Consider the following 10,543-nt stretch of genomic DNA (forward strand, 5'->3'; position numbering starts at 1 on the left):
AATAGCATATCCCTGATGAGGGTTTCAATAGGAGTTTTACCTACCAAGCGGACGAAGAACAGCTGCTCGATTACCGACGAGGACACGGTGCGCAGAGAGGGCAGCCGCAGCAGGAGCTTCCCAAAGCGGCTGGGCTGGTTCGGGTACTGGCTCCTCACGTACTCCTCCAGGGCGCACTGGGATTTCTCCTGAAGGCTCTCGATGTGAGCAGCGTCTGACAGGCCGCAAGCGTCTGAGACACACGCACACACACACGCACACACAGACAGCAGAAAACACTGTGGTTAGGAATCATCAGGTCTCTGTAAACCCGCAAGGAAGGAAGTGCATGCGGTGGAGAAACATGAGTGTGAGATGAAGACTTCAGGATTCAGCAGAACAAGCTGCACACTTCAAATACTCGACATTAAGATGCTTTTATAAAAATATAAATCAGCCTCTTGGGTCACAGATGTACACACGCGGCATAAATAGTAGTAAATGTTATATAATATTATTATATTAGAAAAATTATACACGTCACGCCTGATGGATTAACGTGGATTACTAAAGTCACCACGTGATTTTTGTTTTTTTTCCAGCCAACTAAAGTGCACACTTTCGACAGCAGACATTCCAAATGTATGTCTTTGGTGCAGAGAACACTGTGCTTATCGTTCAGCATCAGCCTTCACGTGTTATTGACAAAGTGGAATGAACAAACACGCTACGTCACACTCTGCCTGCGCCAGTGGAGACTGTCATAGAGAACATATCTGTGTACGACTGCTCTTCAACAGTCAACAACACTGTGGAGCTACAAGAAGACGGTGAAGTGCGGGGTAACAGTGCGGGGTAACAGTGCGGGGTAACAGTGCGGGCCCACGGGCCGCTGCTCTGCATGTCTGCACTCTGGGGACTTTTCAAGTATAAGGAAACATAAACGGCACTGATGAATGTGAAATTGCACTGGATGTAATGTGACCTAATTATTCCTGCACTAAGCTGTTAAGTCATTTCGCTGCTCTTCTCTCCACAGACCAGACTTGGCCTGTTTTCTTCTTCTTCTTCTATAGGACAGGCCGCTGGAAGCAATCACATTTATTAGCGGAGGTGAAGTCAATAGTCGCGCAGAACAGGCGACATAAAATGTCAGAGAATGAGCCTGCGTGTGCGCAACAGCGCGCGTGTTTTTGGTTGTGTGTGCAGCCGTGTGCAACCACGCTTCACTATAGACTGAAGCATAAACAGCGGTTTGTTGCTGCATTAGTTTGCTTCAGCCTGTTTTCCACATAACTCAAGTCTGCGTCTTCTAGTGCTAATAAAGAGCTGTAAAGGCAGCAGAACCTCTGGGCTCTGGGTGTATACGCTGTTGCTGCTGCTGCTGCTGCTGCTGTATTGACCCGTGCGTCTCTGCACAGACTAAACAGACAGCCTGAGCCTCAGTTTTCCCAGCACTATACTACATTAAAACAACCGACACATGCTTTTAAGCCTATTCGTGATTCCTCGCTGCTATAACTCACTATGGTCAGACACAATAACCTCATGAACCCCGAGGGCAACGCTTGCAATCTCGGGGTGATTTAGTGTGACCTCGGCTCGGCCGGTCAGTGCCCCGCGTATATGCAAATCCCCCAGTGGATTAACGCTGAGTGTCCCTTTTCTCTTTAAATCTACAGCAATCAACACAATAGAGTTCGGGCTGAATTCAGACATTTCTGGTAAATCGTGTTTTTTTTTTTTTAACGCAGATATTTTAAGACGAGGCTACAGTTGAACGCATGTGTCAGGATATTTCTGCACAAGGCCTGCAGCCCTGCACCCAGCAACCCCTCAGCTCACTGGGACACGAGAACAGATAGCTTCCAGATTTGCAAAACGACTGTTTCTGTGGTTGGTTCGCTGCAAACACACACACACACACGCTCTGCACCGTGCACATGTGGAGAGAAGGAGTAAATGTTGGAAGACGGTGATCCTGCTCTGTGGTGAGATGGTTTCGCCTGCATGGCCATCATTATTTATGCATGAAAATACTGACAAGACCCGCGTTATTAAAAGCAAACAATCCACGCCGTTGTTTGGCAAAGTGCCACGTGATTTTGTAATAACCAACACCACGAAGATGTGTCAGGAAACATGGAGTTAACCTTAATGCGCGTATGGAGTTTCGCCCGGTAATCTAGGGTGAGTTACTGTGCAATAGGAAAATATGGTCAAATATGTCAGTGCACGAGGAAACATTATAGGATGAACAGGCTAATAACAAGTAAAGTGAATCTAACAGGCTGTCACATTACTTTAATGCGGCATTAGAGGCAACAGACGTCTTATTTGTGTAAAAACACACGTTTATTTCCAAGTGTGCATCCAACATTTGGCGTTTCAAATTAGACAATCGATGCCAAACCTCAAAAGTGAAAGTGGTTATTATGGTTGTCCTGAAACTAAAAATATAAAATCAGAAAGTCATTCTACTGGGAAGGAAAACTTACAGTAATGTGGTGATGTCGTATTCTCCAAAAAGAGGAGAAACTAATGTTGATGTTGGTTTTTAGTAGTTGGAGAAAAAAACAAACTGTGTTTGGTGAGAAATGAAGTTTAGAAATAATTTAAATCTTGCGTCTCATTAACACACTGTGCAATATTTAATATAATTTAATTTAATATAAAGAGTGTAAAGTAGTTGTTGTACATGTGCAGGTGTGGATAAATAAATAATGAACAGTAATTACTGAAATATAATAAATGACAAGTGTGACAAGTCCTCACATAAAACTGAGTTAAGACGCTTTCTAGGATTTTGAGGTTGGGGATTATTTCGATATAAATTCGAATTTGAAAACCACATTAAAACTTAATATTTTATCATAAACGTGTCCAATTATAGATTATATGTGGCCATATTAGAGAATTTTGTAATGAGCCTAATTTGAGACAATGGAGTGCAAACTTTGAGATAAGTTGAGAGATAGTTTTGAGGCCTGTGCGTAAGTGAATTTCGACTCCTTCTCCATCCCATCATCACCACACTCCCCTGACAGAACAGGCCTAATGGCACCATGTGTACACGAGCAGCTCCAAAACAGTGTCTAAATTACGCACCGGGGGTAAGTGAGGACCTTTAGGACTTTGCCCCAGTCAGCCATCAATTAAGCGATCAATTCAACAATGTGGGTTAGTTTTGAAAATGAGCGCTGATGACTCGTCAGGAGAAACTCTGCTCCGACAAATAATCCAACTAAGGAAAATAATCGGTCATGAAAGATTCATCTCCACACATCGTCTTATAGCGTGCAGTTGTACAGAAGCGCGGCACTGACATATGAATCAACTCCCATCAGCGTTTTGATCTGGAGTCTGCTAAGGATTATTTCCTGCCCCTCCATGACATGTGTTTGTGCGCGCAAAACAAGGATAAAAGCACGCAACAACACTCGTAAACGCATCAGCTGTCATATATCACCCACTGATGGACTATTTCATCTTTACGCTCAATTATTTGACACCTGTTCCAAAATTTATGTACGCGAAATCACAACGGCAGCCTGGACTGAGACGGATTCGAAATATCATTCTTGAAAAAAAAATAATTTAATGTCAACATTTATAAAATATTTACATATATGTGATTGTCACCTATTTGTGTTTGTGTTTTTTTTAATGTAGAATCTAAAAACCTGACGCGCTCGCTCAATCTGGATTTGTTTACACGTCTTATGCTGCGGCTACAACTGACATGGGAATGCGTGTAAGTGGATATGAAGCAAGCTGTTGACAAAACGGCTCCTCCACCGGCAACACACACATCTCGTAAAGTCAGATTTGTGACCGGGCTTTAGCTGACAGCCATATCCTTGATGTCCCCGCGAGCCTCGCTCACTAACGCGGGTGTAAAATGCTAGGCCCCGTGTTCCTGTGTGACATGTGTGGACACCCACCTGATGTAAACAGCACGATGGCCTTGAGGCAGCTGTACTCTGCCGAGTCTACGTGCAGCGTCTTAAGCTTCTCCACTTGCTCCTGGAAGATCCGGATGTGATCCATGAAAGCCACGACGCGGTCCGCGGACATCGGGGAGGCGTGGAGGCCCGCCGCGGCGAGCAGAGGGGCCACATGCAGAGGCATGGAGCACTGGGCCGCGTTAAGCACAAACAACTCGCTCCACGTCAGCCTGAGAAGGGACACCTGGTCGGTGATCTGCAGGTCGGGGAAGAAAGGGATGTTCCTCGCCCACTCCACGGCGCTGAAGAGCAAACGAGCCGCCAGCTCGCAGATGTTCTCGATGCCCATGATGTTGTTGGGTTGCATGCACTGGCTCCCGTACCGGGACGTCGGGTAAGGCTCGGCCCGCAGCAATAACGAGATGTATCCGGACAGATAGCAGTGGCCGTTCAGAGGGTCCCCGTTCGTCAGCGCGTACTGGCCTGGGTTGGGCTGAGTTGGCGGCATTCGTCCTCGCTGAACCGCTGACAAAAAGATAGAGAAAAAGAGGAAATGTGCATCCAGGACTGATAAACATTGTTCATGAGTTATAGTACAAGGCGTCCAGAAAGCTACAGCTGCACTGTGTGTGTGTGTGTGTGTGTGTGTGTGTGACAGATCTAAAACGGCAGGATTCACTTTACGCTTTTTCAAAAACACACTCGTCGACTAATATACGACAATATTACTTCTTACAGATTACGCGTAAATATGCCATGAAAACAAACGCGCGGCTGTGTCCCTGAACATTAGCAGCTACTGAGAGCGTTTGCATTGAGGTAAACAGGCTCCACGACACATGGCTCAGTGAACATGAAAATACAATCACACGAAAAACACTCACATCTGCAAATATCTAAAGTTAAATTACCTCATTAGTTTTAGCATAATCAACATTTCCAGGCGTATTTTGACAGTGCACGTGCTGCCGTATTTAAATGACTTGAGCTCAGTGATTTTTCGGTTGGTTCCTGTTTATTTGAATAATTATTTCTTGTGCACAAACATGTCACAAACATGACTGATAATTACGCTTAATTGCAGCCACATTTGTAGATTTTGCCCACGTGAAAAGGGGTCAGCTGCGACTCACAGGAATCCAGCTATTGTTTTAATATTAAAATTAAATATTAATATGCAGCCAGTGTGTATTATTCATGCATGGGCTTTAGGTTGTGCAGAATGCACGTTGTAGATTTTAAATGAGGGATGTTTGCATAAATTGGAATAAAACAGCTAAGATTAGAGGGGAAAGTTACACGGCTGTGTTTTAACAGCAGGCAAAACAATTAGCTATGAACAACTTCACTGTGTGTGTGTGTGTGTGTGAGCTGTCTACTCAGCAAAGGCAGCAGCAGAGAGACGTGTGTTTGTAGTGTGTTCATTTTACATCCACACACACGTATATATGCGTGTACAAACACACTATCCTATACAGTGGATATAAATTAATGAGCTACTTCAAAAACAGACTTATAGTGTGTCGTGTGTGTGTGTGTGTGAGTGTGTGTACATACACACACACACACTCACACACACACTGTGACAACACTATTCTCCTCTAAAATCTAATGCGTAAAAATCGGCCTGTTTTTGCGCCTAATGCCTGTGCTGGATAATGGTGTCGTTTAGACTCGAGGAAAAACAAAACCAGAGGTCAGCTCGACGAGCCGCTTTGTTCAGAGCAGCCGTTTACTGGTGTGCTCGTGCAGCGCTGGCCTTTCACCCTCTCACATATGAGCATTCATGCAAACATCCACTCACAAGACGGAGAAGGGAGGAAAAAAAAAAACATGGATGGAGACTGCAGTGAGCTCAGCCACAGCCTGTGTGACCTTAATGCAACATGGCAGCTCTGTTTGGATGCGTAATGATGTGTGCGCTTTCATATGTGTGCGTAGATTTGTATTTATATATTCACCTTCCCGGCGCATTCCCACTTTTAAACACTTCTTCAGCCGGCAGTATTGGCACTGATTCCGGTGGTGCTGGTCAATGGGACAGTTCCTATTGGCACGACATGAGTATGTTAAGTTCCTCCGTACACTCCGCTTGAAGAAACTTTTGCATCCCTCGCAGGTGAACTGGCCATAGTGTTTGCCGCTCGATTTGTCTCCGCAAACCACACATTCGATATGCTGCTGACTCTGTCCAGAATTCTGACTGCCCTTTTCCCCGGCGGTCCCCGGTGTGGACGGGGGTCCCGGCTGACTGGGGGTCTGCGGGGTGTGCGGCGCCGCCGACGCCGTCTGCTGCTGCTCCCTCGCCGGCTGCGCTGCTGGGTTGGGGCCGCTCGGGGGTCCACCGGCCACGTCTTCCTGCGGATCTCGCCACACGCTAACTACCATTGCCATATCTCGGCCCCGGAAAGTGCTATAAAGCGAAATGGTCGCCGGTGTTTTACGAAGCGCAGAGGAGAAGAGAAAATAGATCTCAAAAGAGCGGGCAGTGCAAAGTCAAATCGCAGCACGCAATCTCATACAGGGGCGGTTAGAAGAACGCGATCAATACATTCAGAATACAGGAGGGCAGATTGAATCGGCACCCGATCAGGATATGCAAGTATCGGGAGGCCAGTTCCAAGGTAAATTGCACACAGCCATTCAGGAATCCCGAATCTTGAAGGAAAAGCCGAGTCCACACGTAACAAATTGCAGCTTGATATAAAAAAAGCCACAAAGGGAGAAAAAAGGCAGGAGCGATTCACATGGACGCAGGGACGAGTAAAAAAGACACGCGATCCAAAGTGCTGCGGAGATAAATTCCTTTCTCTTCTCTCGCTCCTTCACGCTCCCGTCTGCGTCTCTCTCTCTCTCGCGCGCAGGAAAAAACTGAAGAGCTGGAGATTTTTTTTACATCTATATTCTTAAACAAGCCTCATCATCTCAGAGCCAAACAGCAGCAGCGAGAGGAAACCGCGGCGCCGAACCAAGTGCCCATGTATACTTTCACCTCTCTCCAGCAGGAGGAATGAAGATACGAGGAGAAAAAGATGAAAAAATAGAAGAAGAGGAGGAAAAAAAACACCAACAACTAATAGAATATGCAAGAAGAAGGAGAGACCCAAAAAATGAATGCGCTTAAACGGGAGGACCAGCAGAGCAATGTTTCCGAAACGGGGGATCTGCGCGAATGTCTGTATATAGTGAACTTTGACACTACTATTGAAACTGACACGTTTCTATGGAGATCGCTGCGCCTTATATGGTGCTCGTGTCAAGGAGCCAAGAGAGGGGCTGCTGGAGACTGATAATCAAAGGCGACTGACTGGCCAGAGCCCCGCATAGAGGAGGAGGAGAGGAGGAGAGGAGGAGGAGAGGAGGAGAGGGGGTGATAGAGGGAGAGCGAGAGAGAGAGAGAAAATGGGAGGCTAAGGTTATAGCCAAGCCCTCTCTGCCTCTCTATTGGTTAGAGCCGCTCCGTTCATTCACTGCAAAAAATGTCCATGCCGATAAACCAGAGTCTCGTGTTCGCGTCTCGAAAATACAATTGTTTCCTGAAAAGTCATTAAATGTGAAGTCATCACACGTTCACACCGGTGTCCACGCGCACTCCCAATCATTCGTAGATTTCCCCAAACCTTTAGTTATTATTATTTTTTTTTAGGAATCGATACCTTGAAATAAGGCAGAGATAAAGACGAGCAGATCCATTCAAAAATAAGCAGCTGATGCACAAACGCAGACGGAAGCGTCTCAGCCGCTGGATGGATTCAGTCTCCTGGCTTTTTTTCAGGCTAAATCCGAGATTTCCATGCAGACTCTGAGCTGAAGCCGCTGTGAGCGCGCACTGCACACGGCGGACATTTCTTGTAGTGTTGCCATCCAACGACTGGAGGGGCTACGGGGGCTCTGACAGCCACAATTTACATTGAGCTCGCCCCGCGCTGCTATTTACTTTGAAACCTGATTAGTATGGGCCGTCTATTGTCACCAAAAAGAGGAAGAAACCCTGGATAGAATAGCTGAAAAAGCGGGGTAAAGGCAAAGAGGGGGGGCGGGGGGGCAAAGGTTTTACGCACGACAAATAAACCAAAAAACTGTGCAGCGGTGAAACAGCCACTCTGGCACTGATATTCCTCAAACTTTCAAAATGGTTTTCCTGCGTCCACTATCTTTATCAGAGAGTGAACGTGTGTCTTTATTCGCTCTGGAGCGGATTTACATTTCCACACGTTGTTCCGTCTTTGGCATGCGCATTGCGGTAAACCCTTGTCTGTAATCGGCACAGTCTCGCTGATTAAAACTTACAATTTAGTTTAAAGGAGCTTATAAAAGGGAGGAAAAATGTCAATGGGAAGACTGATGCATGAAGCGAGCGTGTTGTACTAGCGGGAGGATGCCGAGCCAGCGGCCGGAAACCTCGAGAAATAGACGGAGCAATAAGCAACATCCAATAATGACCGAGGTCCTGCAGTCTGCACTGAGCTGGTGTCACATCATGTCTTCATAATGACAGTAATTCAAAATCATGTGAAGTTGCGGGGAATTTGCATGGGGATTCCGGCTCTTTTTGTGTGAGGGGCTCGTGCAGCTTCACCAGCTCAGAAATGTCTGGATCGCGCTGCCATCTAGCGTACGATGCACAACTACAGGCTCCGTCAGTGCAGACACAAGACACCAAACATGCACTTTTTACACACTCAAAAGTTCATTTAGCAAAAATTAAAAACGAGACATTGTGTTGCGTGGACTGAGTTTTCTCCTCTTTATGAACATTTTCTGTGGAAATGTACTTTTATATTTATATATGTATGTATATATGTATGTATTGTTGTAAAAGTAACTTTAAGAGGACAACAAATGTAGAATAATATGACAAGAAAAATGAACAGTCTCAAAACTACATAATCATTATGAATCAAACTTGATTCAAATGGAGCTCGGAGTCAAACAATGATGCGATTCTTCCTCCAAATGCTTTATATTTGTTTAGTAAAGCACTAACACATGAAGTGACTGCTAAACAGAGAGGATTCAAAGAGGATGAATGCACATCTTTAACACGGAGATATTAAGGAGCGCAAACATGCGAGTTCCCCCCTTTGGAGACGCGTAAAGGAGGGATGGGTTGTTTTTTAAGTATTCAACATGAGAGCTCTCTCTCCGTCCCTGTCTCGGACACTCCACTCAGAGTCCTCGGCCATGTCTCCGGCTCTTTTCAAAAGGTGAAACCAATAAGATTAAATCGGACAAAGATTTCTTTTTTTTCCTCCTCTCTCTCCCTCTCGCTCTGTAAGTGTATCATTAAGATTTAACTCCACAGATTGGGGAAAAGGGGAAAAGGGGAAAGGGGGAATTCGCAGGAGCAGAGAGGAGAGTGAGAGGGGCAGCGAATGGGAGCAGGAGGCGCTGATAGAAGCTGGAAGCGGAGGGAGAAGAGGAGAAAGTGGACAGCAGGACATTAAAGAAGGAGACGCAGCAGCAGCAGCAGCAGCAGCAGCAGCGGGTCAGTGCTGCGTGTTCACGGTGGAGCAGCATCTTTGTGTCTGGGATAAAAAAAGCCGCCGCAGAATGAGGCAAGTACACATTTTTATTTCTCATTTCTCTCGCGCCGCACATTCACGCGCCTCTCCTCAGCGCAGAGCCACGCGCCTCCTCATTAACTTGTTACAACTTTTCTTTGTATTATTATTTTAGAAAAAGCGCATCTTTTCTCCTCATAATCGCGGATTAGACTCGTCCCTGTTTCTCGTCAGCGGCGCGCGCACAGCGCACACACACACACACACTGATCTGAGTTAGAACACAAGCACGAGATCAACCCCGCGTTCATTCACCTGCACGAGGCAGATTTGTGGTTTGAACACATAGTAAAAAAAAAAGAAGGATCGATAAGAGCGTGTTTGTTTGTGAAAAAGACTGTGATGATGTTTTCATTCATGTGACGGATAAACAAACAAATAGAGAGATTTCATTTAAATACATCATTAAAATGTATTTGTATTCAGGTAAAACCTCATGAAATACATATATTTATATATATATACACATACATGCATATACATATATACATATATGAAATGTGTGGCTAATCATAGCATTATTGACATTAATATATTGCCCCCCCCCTCAAAAAAGTAAAATAAATAATGTAGCAAAATGGACCAAGTCACTTCATTTAAAAATATATATTTTTAAAACAACATAACATAATAACACTGACATTAATCCCATTCAATTAATGCTAATTGTTAATAATAATGTATTGATTTAAATATTTATAATATTAAATTTTCACATATTTTTCCTCATATTCAAGCAGAAAATGACTTAAAGAGAGAGAACACATGTAAAATATCACCCCTTATTATTATTATTAATATTATTATCATATGTCTCAGCAATGGAGGCATTTACGCGTCACACAGCAGTCATCTGTCACACACACATTTAAATCATTTATATCTTTTTGAATAAATAGGACTTTTTTACTAATTTAATCAAAAATAATTAAAAACACACACGCACACACTGATTATTGAATAATATTTAAATTCCCCCTGTTTCACTCAAATGACTTGACAGGTCAATTATTAATGGGGATAATATTAAAATAAAGAAATAAGAAATACTAG

The 10,543-nt window shown here is 44.5% G+C and overlaps 1 protein-coding gene across 4 annotated transcripts in view; it reads right to left on the reverse strand.

Moving 5' to 3' along the window:
• Nucleotides 1-6,602, reverse strand: part of nr2f1a (nuclear receptor subfamily 2, group F, member 1a) — a 7,408-nt gene extending 806 nt beyond the window's left edge. The window contains exons 1-3 of one of the 4 annotated variants that reach the window (XM_083903559.1): nucleotides 5,888-6,602; nucleotides 3,924-4,451; nucleotides 1-232 (exon numbers count right to left, since the gene is read on the reverse strand). The exon at nucleotides 1-232 is cut by the window's left edge and continues 806 nt beyond it. In XM_083903559.1, the coding sequence (XP_083759685.1) occupies nucleotides 1-232; nucleotides 3,924-4,451; nucleotides 5,888-6,320 (1,193 nt within the window). In that variant the 5' untranslated portion in view covers nucleotides 6,321-6,602. Of the gene's footprint in view, nucleotides 233-3,923; nucleotides 4,494-5,812 lie in introns of all 4 variants that reach the window. The other 3 variants (XM_083903558.1, XM_083903560.1, XM_083903557.1) reach the window with 3 other exon arrangements.
• Between the last annotated feature and the right edge of the window lie 3,941 nt (nucleotides 6,603-10,543).

Source organism: Microchirus variegatus, assembly GCF_963457635.1.
Source record: "Microchirus variegatus genome assembly, chromosome: 17".
NCBI lineage: Eukaryota > Metazoa > Chordata > Actinopteri > Pleuronectiformes > Soleidae > Microchirus > Microchirus variegatus.